The sequence below is a fragment of the Populus trichocarpa genome, chromosome 5 (assembly GCF_000002775.5).
Source record: "Populus trichocarpa isolate Nisqually-1 chromosome 5, P.trichocarpa_v4.1, whole genome shotgun sequence".
NCBI classification, from domain to species: Eukaryota; Viridiplantae; Streptophyta; class Magnoliopsida; order Malpighiales; family Salicaceae; genus Populus; species Populus trichocarpa.
In genome coordinates, this window is record NC_037289.2 from 22,660,543 (window position 1) to 22,678,846 (window position 18,304).

General features: G+C 32.1%; 1 protein-coding gene across 1 annotated transcript; it reads right to left on the reverse strand.

Moving 5' to 3' along the window:
- Nucleotides 1-1,502: 1,502 nt before the first annotated feature.
- LOC7476926 (NAC domain-containing protein 21/22) lies at nucleotides 1,503-5,911 on the reverse strand. The gene is made up of 3 exons (XM_002307616.4): nucleotides 5,496-5,911; nucleotides 2,299-2,564; nucleotides 1,503-2,166 (listed from the first exon to the last, which is right to left on the reverse strand). Exons 1-3 carry the CDS (start codon nucleotides 5,662-5,664, stop codon nucleotides 1,744-1,746), a joined length of 858 nt encoding a protein of 285 aa, XP_002307652.1. The 5' UTR covers nucleotides 5,665-5,911; the 3' UTR covers nucleotides 1,503-1,743.
- Between the last annotated feature and the right edge of the window lie 12,393 nt (nucleotides 5,912-18,304).

The following is an 18,304-nucleotide window of genomic DNA, read 5'->3' on the forward strand; positions in this document are numbered from 1 at the left end:
AACGTAATATAAATTAGATACACTTAACGAGGTATTTATTTGGTAGATGTGTTTTGAATGCAGCCTACCGGCATCCCTAGACTTGTAGGAAAGAAATTTATTTGGTAGATTTACCCATGATCATGTTGAGGAAGGTTTATTTTGAATTGAATGGAAGTGATACAAAACCATATTCTTAGGTCTTATTTAAAAGAAAAATCCAAACTTCTTGACTCGAAGTTATTCTTTAACCTCGTAATAAAGTTTTAGCACTGCACTTAGGCCATGTTTGTTTTCCGGAAAGTTGTTTCCGGGAAATCTCTTTCCAAACTTTTCTGTGTTTGTTTGCCCTTAGGAAAGTTGATCAACGGAAAACACTTTCCAATCAAAGGAAAATTTGGCTTGGTTTCCAGAAAAGTGTTTTCCTGGAAAATTTGGACGGAAAACACTTTCCGGAAGTTGTGAAAAATTTAGAAATGTCATATTATTTGCTGATTATATCAAATTTGGTCCTCAAACTTTTAATTGCTATATATATTTGTTTTGAATATTTATTTTTCAATTTCATCTCTTAAAATTTAATTTTTATATTAACTTTGGTCCTTATTTTTATAATTATTATTTGCTTTTCCCTTATCATTTTTTTATTGAAACTTTTTATCTATCAAATTTGATCCTTATTCTTTTGATTGTTACTTATTTTATTTGAAATAATTTATGAAATGTTAATTATTATTTTTTTAATTTCTTCATCTTTTTTTTTTTTTTTAGATTTGATCTCTATTATTTTGATTATTATTTATTTTATTTGAGATAATTTATGAAATATTTTTTTTCAATTTCATTCTCATTCAACTTTTTAATTTGTAATATTTGTTTCTCATTATTTTAATAATAGAAAAATAAAATATTAGTAAGTTATTTTCCAGCTCATTTTCCATGACATAACCAAACACTGGAAAGTGTTTTCCAACTTATTTTTCATTACACTACCAAACATCAGAAAATAATTCACTTTCCTGGAATTCACTTTCCCGAAATTTATTTTTCAAAAAAAAATATTTTTTAACGGGGTCTTAAACTTTTGGACACACCCTGTGGCATATTGGATCTTAATTTTAAGTGTGTCAAGCAACCGTCCCGAATTTTGCTTATTACTTCAATGCTAAAAAAAACCTCGGGAATCATTAGTTTCAATTGAGCCCCTCTTTTTTTTTTCATTTCAGTTTCATCTTTTTTCACAATTTTATTCTTTAACTTTTTTTAATATATAGTTATATAATGTCTATGTTGTAATGGAATCAGTTAAAAAGTTTTAAAGTTGATTCGATGAGCTGATTTAAGCGTAATTTTTTTTTTTTAATTCAACCGGCACTTTATAAACTAGTGCATATCTGTCGGAAGAAGCAATTCTTTCTTTGATTAAAAAGGAAGAAAAAGAAAGATTTACCAAGCACACGCACAAGGAAATGTAAGCCAAAGACAGCTAAAAACTGGCCTTAAGAAAAATTAATCTGGCCCGATGCTACCAATTAAAGAATATTATTAACATATACTATAATTTGTACAAGATGCCAAAGATATACTGTATGCAAAAAATAAATAAACCCTAACGGTATACTTGCACAATCTGCCTAGCTAACGTCTGATCCAATCAAACATTGAGTTGTCCCTCAAATAATCCAAACACAACAAATACGTACATCATTAATCAACAAATGGTTGACATCCTTAAGTAGATTTATATAAATAATAGTAATATTTTCATATGAAGACCATGCTGTTATGATCAATCTCAAATCTCATGTCTTCCAGGTTTGAAGCCAGCACCCCATCTCCCAAGCTAGTTTCTTCCAAGTTCATGTCATCCCACAAGAAGGCATAATCATCAACCGCTTTGGAGCTGATGTCGGTGCTAATATTGGGGTTGGCGTTCCTGTCCTGAGATAGCTGAAGAAGGTTTAGCAAAGAGCTTTGGTCTTGGTTTTGATGGGGTGGGTTTGATGATAATGATGTCATTTGCTGGTACCCACAAGGCAAAGTTTGATGATCAGTACTTAAAGGTGATGCTGCTAAGTTTACAGTGCCACTACTAGTTGTGGTCTCGAACATGAGCTGTGGGCTGAATTTTGCGTTGTAATCTTCTGCTTTGCATTTGTGGAATACTCTGCACAACACCCAGTCCTCCTGTGATCTCAAAAAAGTAACTTTAATTAGTAAGCATAAAGGAGTTGATCGATGTCACCTATGTCAAATATTTGTCAAGCTTGTTTGAAAGTGTTAGCAAGGTGTCAAATCGTGAAGCAGAAAGCACAGTACCTTAGGGTGCATATGTGGGGTCTCAAGACGAAACTCATGCATGATCCAACCAGTTTTGATTCCATTGGGAGCTCTGTTCCTATAGAAAACCAATGTCTTTCTCATCCCTACAACTTCACGAGTAGTAGGGTCCAAAACGGTACGATCCTTCCCTGTAGCCTTCCAGTATCCAGTTGTTGTAGCACGATTGGTTCTGAATCCGGTGGCGTACTTTCGATCCCGGAAACTGAAGAAATACCACTCAGTTGCGTTGAGCTTAGCCACCTCTAAATCCCACAAATATATGTAATTGGGTAAGTTCAATTAGCAAGCTGTAACTACGGATAAAATAAAATAATGCTTTCATGTACATGAAATTACGTCTCCGCTCTTGTGTGTGTGTGTGTGTGTGTGTGTATGGTTGGGGTTTATTCACTTGCTACATCTTGTACATGAAATTAATCATGTGATTACTTTAATACTATTCACTTATTATTGGAGACAGAAGTGTGTGCATATATATGGTTGATAGTTACATCTAAAGCTAGCATTCAATTACGTATGTGTGCCTAATTTATTTATTTTTAAAAAAGAAGAAGAAAAACTAGCATGAAATGAAATAATTAAACATAACTATAAAGTTGTCGGGTTTATGCATGTTGCCTTTTATATGAATTATGTGAAATAATAATTTCTTATGAATATTCATTAACGAGCTGGCAAAGGTTGGGAGGCCATGCATGGTTGGGGAAAAAACAAACAAAGAAGCCTAATTACTGAGTATTTAGCATCAAATATAATTCAACTGGGAAGAAATAATTTCTAAGAGCATGCATGCAGAAATAAATATGTGAAAAATGAAACTCTTCAATGCTTTCTTGGAAGATACTCTGCTGAAATCATCATCATGCCTTGAAAATTAAGGGGAAGGGAACAACTGGTCTTCATTATTGATCCCATTTCACTTGGTTGCTTTTGGAAAAATCAATGGAAATTACTAATTTCGGTAGGATAAATAGTAGGCAAGCAAGCATTGGCTTCTAGTTTGACTCCTGAACCCTCCCGGATAAACAATAACAGGTCCCTTGCACCGTAAGGCAATAAAAGCCAAAATCATTTAAGTTTTTGCATTATAACAAAATTTTAATATCCTTATATATATATATATATATATATATATATATATATATATATATGGGGAAAGACTTCTCTTTTTATATGATATTTTTACAAGTTAGATATGGCTACGTACAAAGCATTTTTGTAGAAATCTAAATAAAAACTTTATATATTCTCTAAAAATTATCATCACAGGTAATTAAAATTAATAGGGAAAATGGAAAATCATATATATTTCCATTAGGGAAGTACTAACAAGAAAATGGACAGGCCACACATACCCGTACATGTGTTTGTTCAAATGTTCTTGTAACTAACTTGTATCATGTGTGGTTTGTACTAATAATCAATGATTGGAGATTTATTTTTATTTTTTGAAATAAAAACGGTGACGGTAGGAGAGGATCGAATTATCCTCTTATAAGAAAAAGAAAAAGAAAAAGAAAAGGCAGAAGAAGGAGACGGCAGGAACATTAAAAGAAGATGATAATTTTATCTGATCCCATGTGCAGCTTCAGACAAGCACATCATGAACCAATATGCGTCTGTGTGTGAACGAACCAGTTATAACACTTAGGTCAGATATATAGGAAGTGCACTAAATTCTTAGGAAGATAGCAGGGGACATAGGACATCGAAGCTTCACATGACCATACAAATTGCCCCCATGTCCAGAATAAAAAAAATAAAATGAACAGGACTAGCTAACCAATTGCATGGACACGCCCATGTAACACGTACTTGCCTACAGTGTTTTTAGCCGTAAAGGAAAACACTGAGGAGGATAAAGCATATCCCCAAAAATAAGTGATATATATGACCTAAGTTCTTACAGTAGCCATATGATCAAGTCAGGCTTTCTTGGATTTGCTTCTAAATTAAGAAAGGTCACACGAGCACACATTTATACAAGTTAATGAGTAGTATAACCGGAAAATATATAGAAGACAAAAGTATAGCAATGAATCCCAAGTTGTGAATACTTTTGTTTTTTTGGTAATAACTTGTGAAGAGCTAGTTCCTAATGTTTAATATGCATAAATATTTTGCCTGCTCAGAAAAAAGGAATTGATGGGACTGAAAGAATTTAATCTGAAATTAAGTTGCCAGGTGATTCTTGTAGCCCTTATTATACGTTTCTGTGACCTTTTTTTCCTTGTCGTTGCTTACAACTTACCAAATTAAAGACTATAAAAGAGACCTTAAAGCAATGGGAAGTCAGTCTTTCTTGAATTTGCTTCTGAATTAAGAAAGTCTGGATTCAAATGCTTAGTGATCAGACATGAACACATGCATGTAAGTTAAGGAAAATATGAGTAGTAAAAACTAGAAAATATATAAAAGAGAAAAAATATTGAACGATGAATCCCAACTTGTGAGAAGTTAATTTAATTACCATGTTTAATATGCATAAATAATTTGCCTGCTCATCATGAGAAGACATTGATAAGACTGAACGAATTTAACTTGGGACTTGCTAGGATTCTTGTAGCCATTATATTTCTATGACCTTTATCCTTGTCGTTGCCTACCACTTACCAAAAGAATTAATTGAAAATATATTAAAAAAGGGTAAAAAAATTAAAATACAATACCATAGAATATTATTTGGCCACCTATTTTTATCTTATCTTATCTTTGGCCATCAATTCAACTACGCACTAAATGGTGAATTTATATTAATTAAGAAGTTTGTTTGGCATTAATTATCATTCGAATTTCATAGCTAAGAGCCTCCCCCACTTCTCACTATGCATGTGTGTGTATTATCGTTTTTAAAATTTAAACAGAGACTACACCAAACATGTGTGTCTGTTCGTCTTCCTTGTAATACCGAAACTCAAGTCTTTTTTTCATTTTCTGTATGTCTTCGGCTGTGCTGAACCGAGCACAGAAATCCTGGTTTTTTTAATTTTATCATCGATTAATTAAACAATGCATGATTAATATCATTGATGAGTTATTACACGATCGATTAAGCAAAGTATCCTCTTCAAATTGGAAATGAAAGGTGGGGCGAGATTAGAAGCAGGAAAACCTAAGAAGAAACAGGTGGAAATAAATTAGTGATTAAAAGGAGACCTGTATTAGATACATACCAGGAAGTTGCCATGGCTCACAAGTATGCAAGTCAACTTCCACCAAAGTACCCTTCAAGACTTGTTCATTTGTGATCTTTTTGTAGAGGTAATGGCAAACGAGCTCTTCATCACTAGGATAGAACCTAAAACCAGGAGGGAGTGTTGCTCCAATGTCTCTTAGCCCCATGATGATAGTCTTTTGAAAGGAAAATTCTAAAGCACTAATTAAGGCTAAAGCAAGGAGCTAGCAAATTTTAGACAAGATGTAGTGGGGGAATATAATTGGAATGTATTTGGAAAAAAAAGAAGCTTTGATTTCTTTGTTTTGGAATTTTAGAATAAGATATGTGGGAGAAAGGTTGGTGTTGTGTGTTTATATACATAGTTAGCTAGGATGGCAAGTGCCTTTGCCTCTCAGGATTTCATATAATATTATAGTAGCAGGCCATGCTTGTGCAACTAGTTAGTTATAGTGTGAAGTTTCATGAAAAACCAAAGTTACAAGAAATCTTTCAAGGGAGTGGTGAAATTAAATCAAATATCGATGCATCATATGTTGACAAAAATCCATAGCTTTTTATTAGATAAGCCTTCCAAAACACCCCTTTTTTTATTTATAATATAAAGATTTATCCCTTTTCTTTAATTCAACAAAACTATGATTATTTTCCTTGCAATACTATTTATGCAAAAGGAAGCACAAAGGGTAATAATTTCTATATATGGCCATCATTTTTGTAACCCTAATTAAGTTTTCTAAATTGTTTAATTAATGATAATAATTGCATCGAAGAGAATATAAAAAAAGGACAAAAATTAAATGGACAGTACTATATAATGTTCCATTTCACATCTAGATCATTGCATATAATATATATACTCAAGATATATATATAGATGAAACTTACGGGGAAAATATTTTTAGTGTGCTAAACTATGCATAATATTTGAGTATTTTTTTTAAAAAAACTACTGTTAATTATGTATAGAGTAGAAATACCTGTACTAATTTTATCATCCTGATGGTATTTTAGTTAATTCTGGTTAATAAGCTGTATGTGTTATGATCGGTTGAGATTAAGTTGTGAATTGATTAAATCGAAGGTCATGATCAATTAACGATGCTAGCTGCTGGTACGTGTTATTAAATAATAAATTGGTAGGATAATTCTATCAGGAGGGCCACCTGCTCGATAAAACGCCCCAAAACAAATTGTCCCAAGCACGTGAACCATTTGATTGATCTAAGACCTAGAAACATAGACAGCTCAAGCAATAAATCAAAATAAATAGCTGGAAATTTCGAATAATAATATCATAATCATGAACTCATTGATATGTATATATCAGTTGAGAGTCCGATCAGTTCAATTTTTTATCACGGAGGAATATTTTTGGATTGATTAGCAAGGTGGGCCATACAGCTTGTCTTCGGAATATGGGGGCCACTGGTGATGGAGGATATTAGGCCCAATTATATCAATACATTTTATACGGTGAACTCAACTAATTAATTTGGTGTGGATTTTGTTTTCTAGATGATTAGTAATGCTAGGAAGGCAATAATAATGGAAGTGAGGACAAGGGGATGTTTGTCACAACATGTATCATCTAATGATAATAATTAGAGGGATATTATGCAGTAGATCATGACTGGACTGGGGTCACCGTGGCTTAACATGCCATTGAAATAATGGAGACGTCATTGTAATTTTCACTGTATATATGACCATGACATGTGAGAAAAAAGAAGGAAGAAAAGAAAAAAAAACCCTAAAGAATCTATAGCATATGTTCATCCCACACAAAGTCAAGAATGCCCTTTCAATTCCGAGCAAGAATACTTGTGCATCAGGTTAAGAAATACATGCCATGGCCTCTTTAGATGATGATGGGTCGTTTTTGCCATTACAGGATTGCATTGTATTAATTACAAGCATACATCATTACCTTAAGGGGACATGGAAGCTCAAAGCAAAACGACAGTCATTAATTAGGCTTAGTGGTCCTGTCGGAGAAGAACACGGTTACTTAACACCTAATTATGGCTATATAATAGATCATAAAACTAAATGCAATTAAGGGAACTAAGGTTTAAATCAAAATCAGCAAATTGTCATGAGAATGTAAAGAGATAAACTTATCTCATGCATGAGCTAAAATAGAATCATACAGATCAATTAGAAAATTATGATGATGAAGTTCTATAACTAAGTCGCCAAGCAAGTACAATGACAAGGGTCTTAATAATTTACAATCACCGAGGAAAGTTATTGTTGATAATTTTGTTTGAATTAATTGTAAACCCTAAATCAACGGGAGGTGAACGCGGTGAGTCCACATTTTTAAGGTACACATCATAGGCATGGTGACGTAGAGATCATTCTAAAATTAAAAATCATGACAATCCAAAGCAAGGCAAAGATACAAATGATTGGTGAGTTGTAGTATTAGGGCTTTTGCCAAGGTGGGAATTTTTATTTGCTAGGAGTGTGGGTGATGTTTATACAAAGAGTGACGGCTTGATATTCCTCCTTAGAGACCAATAATTTCATTTCATCGATCCCCTCCCTCCCTCCCTCTCCCTCCCTCTCTCCCTCTCTCTCTCTGATGATGAGGATGATGATGATGATCACGCCCTCCTTTCCATGGTGTCCTCATACTTGATTCACTTCCATAAGTTATGGGCTCTCTGTATATGGGACATGTTTGGTGTCACACACAATACCAATCACAGCAATCACACGCCCTCTCAAGGCCTGTAAATTACAAAGTGGTCCCTATAAGTTATGAACATTACCCTATCAAACCCTGTCAACCAAGTGTTAAAAACGACTTCCAAGCCAACGTGGCATTCTCTAATGTTCCTTGGAAGCTTGTTCTTAATTGCAGATGTTGTTATCGAAATCATTTTTCTATGAACAAGACATTAGCTCCCTATAATATTACTTGATTATTAATTGATTAATTAATGCATATACTATTTCAATCATTATCCTAAGATTTTCATATCGTATAGCTAGATTATAGATACATGGCTGACAAGAATGATATTTTGGCATCGTATCTCTTATTTTAAGATTTACCAGTGAGTACGTAACAAGCTACAGGAACTATATATGAAAACAACAAAAGGAATAGTGTTCTTCTTCTTCTTCTTCTTCTTATTTTTTCTTTTAATTTTAATGTCTTTTACTATGTTATTGACGTTTCAGTCAACAATGGCAGCTCAAGAAATTAAGGAATATAATCCCCCTTCTTCTGTTTAACTCCCTTCTTTCTCTGTGTGTGTGTAGAGAGACAGAGATCGAGGGAGAGTATATACTTAAATGTTGGCTCTAATTATAACACTAAAAGAATCATTGAAAGAGTATCTATCCCAGATCACACGTTGTTCTTATTTCGTAATCTAATTCAACGAAAATCATTATAATTATAATAAGAAAAACATCATACAGAAAACAAGGCATGATCAGTGAGCTAAATTCTCTGCTGATAGAAAAATTAACAGAAACGAAAGAGATGTATGCTGGTGACTGGTGACTGGTTCCTGAGAGATGCGGCATGTAAAAGTGAAGGTTTTAAAATAATACTCCACTTTACGTGACAGTTTTCCAAACTTTCTTTTCCTTTTCTTTTCTTTTTTTTAAAAAATCTTATTGCACTTTGATTCCATTATCAGAACCCTTTTCAAGAAAAGGTTATTGTAAACTTTTGAAAATCTTGGTATGTGATGAGATCGTTGATGACTCAGTACCGTTATCAAAATATATAGCATTTATGCTTTCCCAGAAAAAAAAATGTAAAAAAAAAAATACATCAAGCCTCATCGGTATACATGGTGAGGACTTTGGATAATTTAGGGTAAAATATATCCTTGTAATTAATACCAGATACTTCCAATCTTAATACTTAATGAAGATCGGCTGCTTGAGCTTTGCAATACTTGGTAACAGATCTTGTTGTCTTAAATTATATATATATATATATATATATATATATATATATATATATATATATATTGAACAGGAAGATTAAAAAAAAAACCAATGATGAGCTCCCTAATTGCAAGTTGCAAATGATTATGGAAAACTGAAGATTCTGTGAAGCATAGGACCCAGTTCGGGTGGTGTTCTTTCCAATTTTTTAAGAAGAGAAATAAAAAAGGATCAATATAAAAAAAAGTTCTATGAATTTATAAACGCTTGATGAATATGATATAGCTGAATTACTTCGGTGGAAAAAAGGGATGAAATCCTATTACTATTTGAATAAAAATATATATTTAAATGATGATCAATTGAACTATTGTTGAAATCCCAAATGCTATGGCGCCTTCCCCAGTTGCAATAACATAAAAGAACACTTGGCATTCAAGTTCTGGTGCAATATTTCTCAAGTGTTGTCATGAAGATCGAAAAAGAATATATGGGATGCTTTTAAAGTTTGCTTTACAAGATTTCATAGGAACAGAGCTACTAGCTAGCTAGGCCCCTCTTTGTCAACAAAGCTGACACAGGATATAGCCAATGTATAGATCGATCGACTGTGGACATAAACCATCAAATTAAAGAAAAGTTTAGGGTACAATTGAAAGCTGGTTTTTTGGAATAATATGGCACGCTCAATGGATAAAGGAGATTAGTGAGACAGTCTCAATATAAAACCTCAAGTCCTTTTCAGATTTAAAAAAATATATATGAATTTTGCTAATGTGGCCACATCAAAAGATTCGGTTGATAGCTTGAAAACGTGGGAAATCGTTAACTACAAGTATAAGCATCCTCTGATTATGCAGGCCTCTAAGGGATTTTGATTATTGATCATGAAGGAAATCTAAGAATTGTCCATCGAAAAGATTACGTGTATCATAATTAAGTTCAATATTCACCGAGTGATTCAACATTCTTCAACGAGATCGGACTCTACAGGTTGCAACTTCCTATAAATAGGCATGCATGAAGTACATATATAGACTTCTTTAACCTAAAATATAAGTTTTATTTGCATCCATCGCATTGCATGGTTGTAAAACCGGTCTCAGTAAACTAATTTTCATTTCAAACTAATTTTTTATTTAAAAATCATTTTGATAAAAAGATCTAAATCTTTTATACAATTAAATTTCTTTTTAAAACGATATTGTTTTGGTAAAATAAATTGACCACACGAACCCACGATATCTAATATCTAGCTAGACCTTTTAATTATATGACTATGGTTCGTCCACCTCCTCCTCGCTACCTTCCTTTTTTATTTATTTTTTCCAGTTCCAAGCTTCCCATTTTTCTTAATTTCTAACGGGAGAAAAGGAAAGCTCGCGTTGGGACATTATCGAGAGCACTGAAAGTTTTTCTCATGTGAGAATATTGCAATATTTAATCTTTCAATATCTAAAATAATATTAGAAGATCACGAGCACTCATATGTGTATCCATGTCGTAATATGCAACCAATGTAAGATTCTGAATGTAACAACAACTTGCAACTCCAGCCATGGCGTCTCTGCTCGACCATAAATTAATATTTTCTTACAATATTAGTTTACAATCAACATGCACGCTGAGTAAAGCTAACAATAGCAGAAAATCTGGGACACAAATCGTTTTTTTGTCGTTGTGGATGTGACATGCACACGTTAATTCATAGCATTTCTTGTGTCGACAGCTGGCTAATATTAACGGATGCATGGCTATGAAGGCAACCTAGCTTTCTGGTTGCAGATCAGAAAGCGTGTAGTGCAGGTTCGAGATCTGCCAGAACTGTGCTGATAAATTGATGCCAGGCATGGCACCCCGTTGATTTGCGCCGCAAAAGAAAAGGAGCCCACAAACAGGGATGGAGATGAGAGGGGAAAAATAGAGGTTGTGTCTAATTCAATTCTGTGGTAAAACAAAATCAACTCCACCCATGCTTATGATTATCACATGATAGGTGGGGCTCATGCCTTATTGGACCTAGATTTACTGGCTCATAGGAAATAATCAATGATACGAAAACACCTCTAGCTCGATAGGTTTTTTACTTTAATGCATGAATCAAGACCATTGAGGATATATATATATGACTAGATTTGGTGCCGACAATCCACTGTGGGCCGAGTAAAAAAAAAATGCTATGGTAAAAAAAATTCAAGTCTTGAGTTATGGTTCAATTGATAATTTAAATTATATGAAAAAATACAATAATAATAAATAAACTGATAAAAAAATAACAATGAAAAAAGTAAAACAAAACAGACCCGACCATATTCAAATTACAAAACAACCCAATGTTAACCTTATAAAATATAAACCGCAAAAAAATAACAAAAAAAAACTCAAAAAAATTAGTTTAAAAAAAACAAGTAAACTCAGATGAACTGTCTAAATTTAGACTAATCTCTAAAACTTACAACTCGTTAAATTATGAACCCGGGTTCAATGAAAAAGCTTAATTCTGAACCAACTTAATTTTAAATGATGAAATCATTGAAAAAATATTCATAAAAAAAACTTGCAAAAAAAAAAGAGCAATGAAAAGAATGGAGATAAAAATTGATTGAAAAAAACCTGAGGATGAAAAAAAGTAATTTAAAAAATGATCCCAAACAAAATAAATAACAATAAGATAAAGAGGAACAAATTTGAAAGATTAAAAAATTATAGGGGGTGAAATTGAAAAACATGTGTAATTTGATATATTATTTATAGATAAAAAAAAATGATAGGGGTGAAATAGAAAAATATTATAGAGAGCTAACCCAATATAATCAAACAGCAAAAAATAAGAAAACACCAGCTTAAAAAAAAAAACCAAATAAACTCGAGTGAATCTCACAAACTTGGTCTAATCTCTAAAACTTACAACTTAAAAAATTCTAAACTTGAGTTTAATTAAGAAGCTTAATTCTCAACAAATTTAATTTTGAAGGATGAGATCATTGAAAAAATATTAATAAAAAAAATGCAAAATAAAAAAATAGTAACAAAAAAATAGGGATAAAATTTGATAGAAATAAAAACAAAGGAGAAAGAAATTTGAAAAAAAAATGAAAAATGATCCCCAAACAAAATAAATAAAAATTAAAAAAATAATGATCAAAAAGAGTAATTAAAAAATCAAAAAGGGGTGAAATTGATATACATTTGTAATTTGATAGATTATTTATAGATTAAAAAAGTGACAGGGGTGAAATTAAAAAAAAAGATTATAGGGGACTAACTCAATAAAAGTCAAACTGCAAAGAAAAAAGAAGAAGAAAACATCAGCTTAAAAATTAAATAAAAAAAAAAAGAAAAAAAACCAAGTAAATTTAGGCGAACCTCCTAAACTGAGTCTAATCTCTAAAAATCACAACCTGTGAAATCTTGGACCCGAATTCAATTAAAAAACTTAATTCTCAATCAGTTTAATTTTGAATGATGAAACTAGTGAAAAAATATCAATAAAAAACCTTGCAGAATAAAAAAAAAAGTAGCCAAAAAAAAAGGAGATAGAATTTGATAGAAAAAAATTGAAGGAAGATGATATTTTAAATAAAAAAAAATCTTAAAAATGATCCTAAATAAAATAAATTGTAATTAAAAGAATATGAACCAAGTTTAAAAGATTAAAAAAATTATAAGGGGTGAAATTAAAAAAAAAACATTGAAATTCTATAGATTATCTACATATTAAAAAATAATAAGAGGTGAAATTGAAAATAAATTATAATTTAATAGATTATTTATAGATTAAAAAATAGTAGGATGAAATTGAAAAACACTTATAATTTTATAGTTTATTTTAAAATAAAAATAATAGTAATTAAAATAATAGGAAGAAAGAAAAAGAAGAAAAAGAGAAAAAAATAGTATTCAGCTCCAAACCATTATTTTCAAGTCCCACATCAAGTACTTGTTACATCATATAGTCTACAACACACAACTCGGCATTTACGTGGAAGCACTTTGCTCCATCCATTATTTTCCTGAAAATGTCTAGATTTTAGCTCCCTATGAACCCTAGCTGGCTTTGAAGAGGAGTCGCTACCGTTCTTTGGACTAGTCCTTGAAAGCTATCGCACAACAAACAGCTCGAACCCTTTTCTGAAGATGCTAGCGTCCACCAATCTTTCCTCTCGACTGCCATTCTGATGCTTCATGAGCCTGACCTAATAACTAAGAGACAGCAAGATCGTATGATTTTCTAAATGTTTAATTTAGGAATATTATTAATTAAATCATAACCATATATTACATTTTTTTTAATAAATAATAAACCATATTTTACATGCTATGAAATTAATGGAAAGAAGCGTGTCGAGTAATATTGTTTGGTTGTCGACTAATATTGACAAAGAACAACATACTGTTTCAAAGGCTTAATCAATCATGTACTAGTCTTTCTTGTCAATCTGAGATTCTAAGTAAAATGGCCTACCATCCCCCCTATGATTAATCTCTAAGTGTTTTGGAACTAGAGGTGGCATAATCTAGCTCATGATAAATATAAAATTTAAAAAAAAAAAAAAAAAAACTTGCAGGGTTTATGATTAGATTCTCGATTTGGCTACTGGGATCCACATGTTATAATCCAAATCAAATTATTTCACCAACTTTTTTGTGACACGGTGTGTGTGGTGGCCGGGTGCTATCCCTGGCTAGGCAAACAAAGTCTTCATGTCTAAGGATTGTATGATTACATGTTGGATTTCAATTAAAAGTCTTTATACTAATCCTTTTTTCGTATCTTATTAGCCTTCTTTAATTTCTTTTTTTAAAAGTTAATTAATTTATCTAATCTTGTGGGATCAAGCTTTTATATGCTTATGTACGCAAACGCGCCTGCGCCTGCGCCGCAACCCCGAAGGTCACCCTGCTCTAGTTCAAACTATTGAAGAAATTTTACCCAGCAGCCTCCTAGCTAGGGCAGTTGTTTTCTTTTTCTGTAGCCTAAGAAATCTACGCCCTCCTCGCTGGTAACTCTCTGTGAAACAGTTTTTCTTACACTAGCTTAGCTGATATGGGAAAAAAAATCGGATAAATAGTAGATCCCAAGTTATGTTATTGTTATTAATTGGGTGTAATGTAACCAGGGGCGGAGACAGGGGGCTGACAGGCCCCTGCAAAGAAAAAAGAATATTTCAGTACCTTTCTTAATAATATTTATATTTTTAGCCTAAATAATAAAATAACTAACATTTTGGCCCTTTTAATTTTATTTTATAGTTCCGTCCTTGAATGTAACCAATTAAAATTCAATAGGTTATGTTAGTATCTATATTAATCTAAAAATTTAAACAATTATATGAAATATCAAGATATAATTTATATTATTCTCTAACACAATTCTTTAAATAGAAGCTCTTTAAAATTAAAATTTGTGACTATTTAGTTATCTAGACTATAATACCATATCAAAAATTTATAATAATCTAAAATTTTAAATTAGTATATGAGATTATAAAATATAATTTATATTATTTTTTAATAATCTCACGTTCAGATAATTTAATTTAATGTATTCCTCTGCTAAGAGGACCGAAATCATTAAATGGTACTTCATAAAAAAAAATTAAAAATCCTCGAAGTTATAGCACAATAATTAAATGGTACTTCATTAAAAATTTAAAAAAAATTCCTCAAAATTATAGCATAATCATTAAATGGTACTTCATTAAAAGTTAAAAAAATCCTCAAAGTTATGGCACAATCATTAAATGGTACTTCATTTGTAATAGTGCAAGTTTCATATTATTTTTTTTATTTTTAATAAAGGGTTGTGCTATTAGTAGTAGCAGCGTAAATTTTTTGAAAATAATTAAAGATTATGTTTACTGTAATAGCACAATCAATTAAAATTTAATGGATTGCACTGCTCCTCCTAGCAGTGTAACGAGTTGAATCACTCTATTTTCTCAATTTTTCTCACTTGTGCTTCTCTATAATTTTTTTATCACCCCTGCTTCTTCTTCTTCTTCTTCTAAACAAAAGGGGGTTCCATGGAGTGCATTTAACACATGAATATTATAGATGATCTAGGTCGTCACTGACAACATGGCATTTAAAAGGGGTAAAAATCCAATAAACATTCACATGAAGGGTTATGTCAGATGCCATTTCTGTGAGCTTCGACGAGCCCGATGCCACAAGAAAAAAGAAAGGGAACAAAGACAAGCATATCAAACATCTCTACATCAGGTAGAATTGCTATAACTGATGTCTGTACTATGCTTCACTTAAATGGAACATGTGAAGTGCTTTTTGGGTAATTTTTAATCTGCCACTAGGTAAAGAAACCAATACAAGACAACATGGAAGATACAAAACTAGGGCCCTAACATCATCTGCTTGGAAAGGGAGATCAGCGCATGCATGCCAAACATACAAGGCTGCTCTACTTTTGGAGTCTAGTTTACTGTTAACTTCTATCGATGACTTGCAAATATGCATGAAAGATCATGGAATAATTAAAATAGTATGGCATCAGTTGCATCTCCAAGCCATTAACATAATCCTTCAAGCACAGTTTAATTATCCTTGACAAACAAGAAATGTACAAGAACACAACAAAGAAATTGTCACCCTAGCTAGCACGGCTATATATATATATATATGTATCAGCTAATAGCATATGGATATCCACGTCTGATATATATAGTATATATCCAATAGTCTTCCAGTACAAAATAGATTTTTCCTTGTTTGAAAGATTTCACAATTAAATAAAGAAGAAGCTTGAGATAGATTAATCAATACTGTGCAAACATGGGTTTACTATTGATACATGTCCTCATAGGAAACTTGCAGATATAACTGAATTCATATATAATTCCTAAATATTGCGATTGATGGCGATGCATTCCAAATTAATTATGAAAGCTAGAACCCTTGAAGAACCTTACATAGTTAACTATATAGAGGATTTTGTAGAATATTTATGATGTAAAGGGCCTTGTTTTATTAAACTCTTAATCATTCAGGAAAAAGGGTCACATGCATGCATGTCCTGTCATCCTAGCTAGTTGAATGGCTACTCGAGGCTTTCTATATATATATATATATCCCTCTTAAAGATTCCCTCTACCCCACGATGGATCGATCATTTTGGACTTCATTTTCTTCCACCACGTAATTAAGAAGCTACATTCGTTGAGTTTTATGTAAATTATTCTCTTTAAGCTTTACTTTCATGAATGTGAAGAAACAGCATGGAACCAAAGAAACCAACATATATAGCATCCTATCTATATATAAGCTCAAAAGTCTAGACACGAACCAAGTAGATTTCGTCCATATAGAGACCCTTCTAACTTCTATTCCAGCAATTTTGAACTTTTTATGCGAGCCAGTGGGGAGGCAGAAGGAGGCCGCTGCCCCCACTTGCCCCAAATATTTGAAAAAAAGTTCCTTGTACCAGACAACTTCTGGTATTTTTTCTTCGTCTTTGAAGACTTTCAAGTGGGGGTTCCCAACCTTTCTTTGATTTCATGAATGAAATGTTTTTTTTTGCCACGCATAAATCATTTGAATTGGATAAAAAGGAATAAAATATTATGGAGTAAAATCTTTTGTTCTTATCATGTCCTAAATTATAACCATTTAATTTTAATTCAATAATTAAAATTTAATAAAGATGATAATCATGTTTCTAAAAATACAGGAAAACCCCCCCTATCCTGTAACAAATCATCATTATATAAAACCATAGTTTTTAAGTACTCTTTTTGGGACTTCAGAGAGTTCAATAGCTTCTGTTTTTTTGGTGCTTTTTAAAAGAATATTTGCTTCTTTTTTTTAGTGTTTTTTGATGATTTTAATGTCAAAAATAAAAAAGAAATCTGAATTTTAATATATTTTAAAATAAAAAATATTTTTTGAAAAGTATCATGCATTGATTAAAGATAAAGATATGAAGAACTTTTTATAACAATCATTAAATAAAATCTATGTTTTATGGGCTTTTCTGACATCTGCACTAAAGTCATGCATTGATATTAATAATTGAAAGGTTTTAACCTTCATAATGAGCTTACACAATTACAGAAATTAAAACCATTCGATTATAAAAATGAAACCTTCCATATGTTAATATTAACATGTCTTCGAGACCGTGTTAGAAAACCCATATTTAATTCTATATAATGATACCACCCAAATATGGAAATTAATGAAACGCCCCATTTGCTTTATCTATTTTCTTCAATCTGTTTCACAGATAAAATATATGACGCAAAAATCTAAAATCCAAGAGAGACAAGGGTAGTTTTCATATCTGATAGAAATGTGTATGGTAAGTTTTAGAAAAATCTTGAATAAGTTTTGGCTCGTAGGGCATGACAAGCCTGTCCTAGGAGGAAGGATAGAACAAAAGATTTAACCTGTCAATGCACAGGTGAAAAGAATGAGGGTGCTTTTGTGATGGTGACATCCACTAGGTGCAAATGTTTCAGCACAGTGAGCAGCACAGGAATTTTGTTTAAAAAATATCACAAGCAGTGGGTCGGACTCGCTAACACAGATCCAAACCATGCAGGATACACCCACCAGCTAGAATCTATTAAATGTTCCTTCCATGCCCTTGTTCATGCTCTGGGATGATTTCCACGCAACTATCATTTAATTTGTGTCTGCTAAGATGCCCTAAAATTAACTGCATGGAGTTGAAGGGTATGCATACAAAGTTACTACAGTGTGTCACCACGAGAACCTTTTATCTTTGGTCAAACCACAGGTCCTGTCAGCTTGGCAGATAGGAAATGACAAATTTTGGGATCATGAGAAATATTCAACATCAACATTCTTTTCATTTTCACTATGGGAGCATGATCCTGCAGATCACCTATGTCTAGAGGGCTCAGCTTC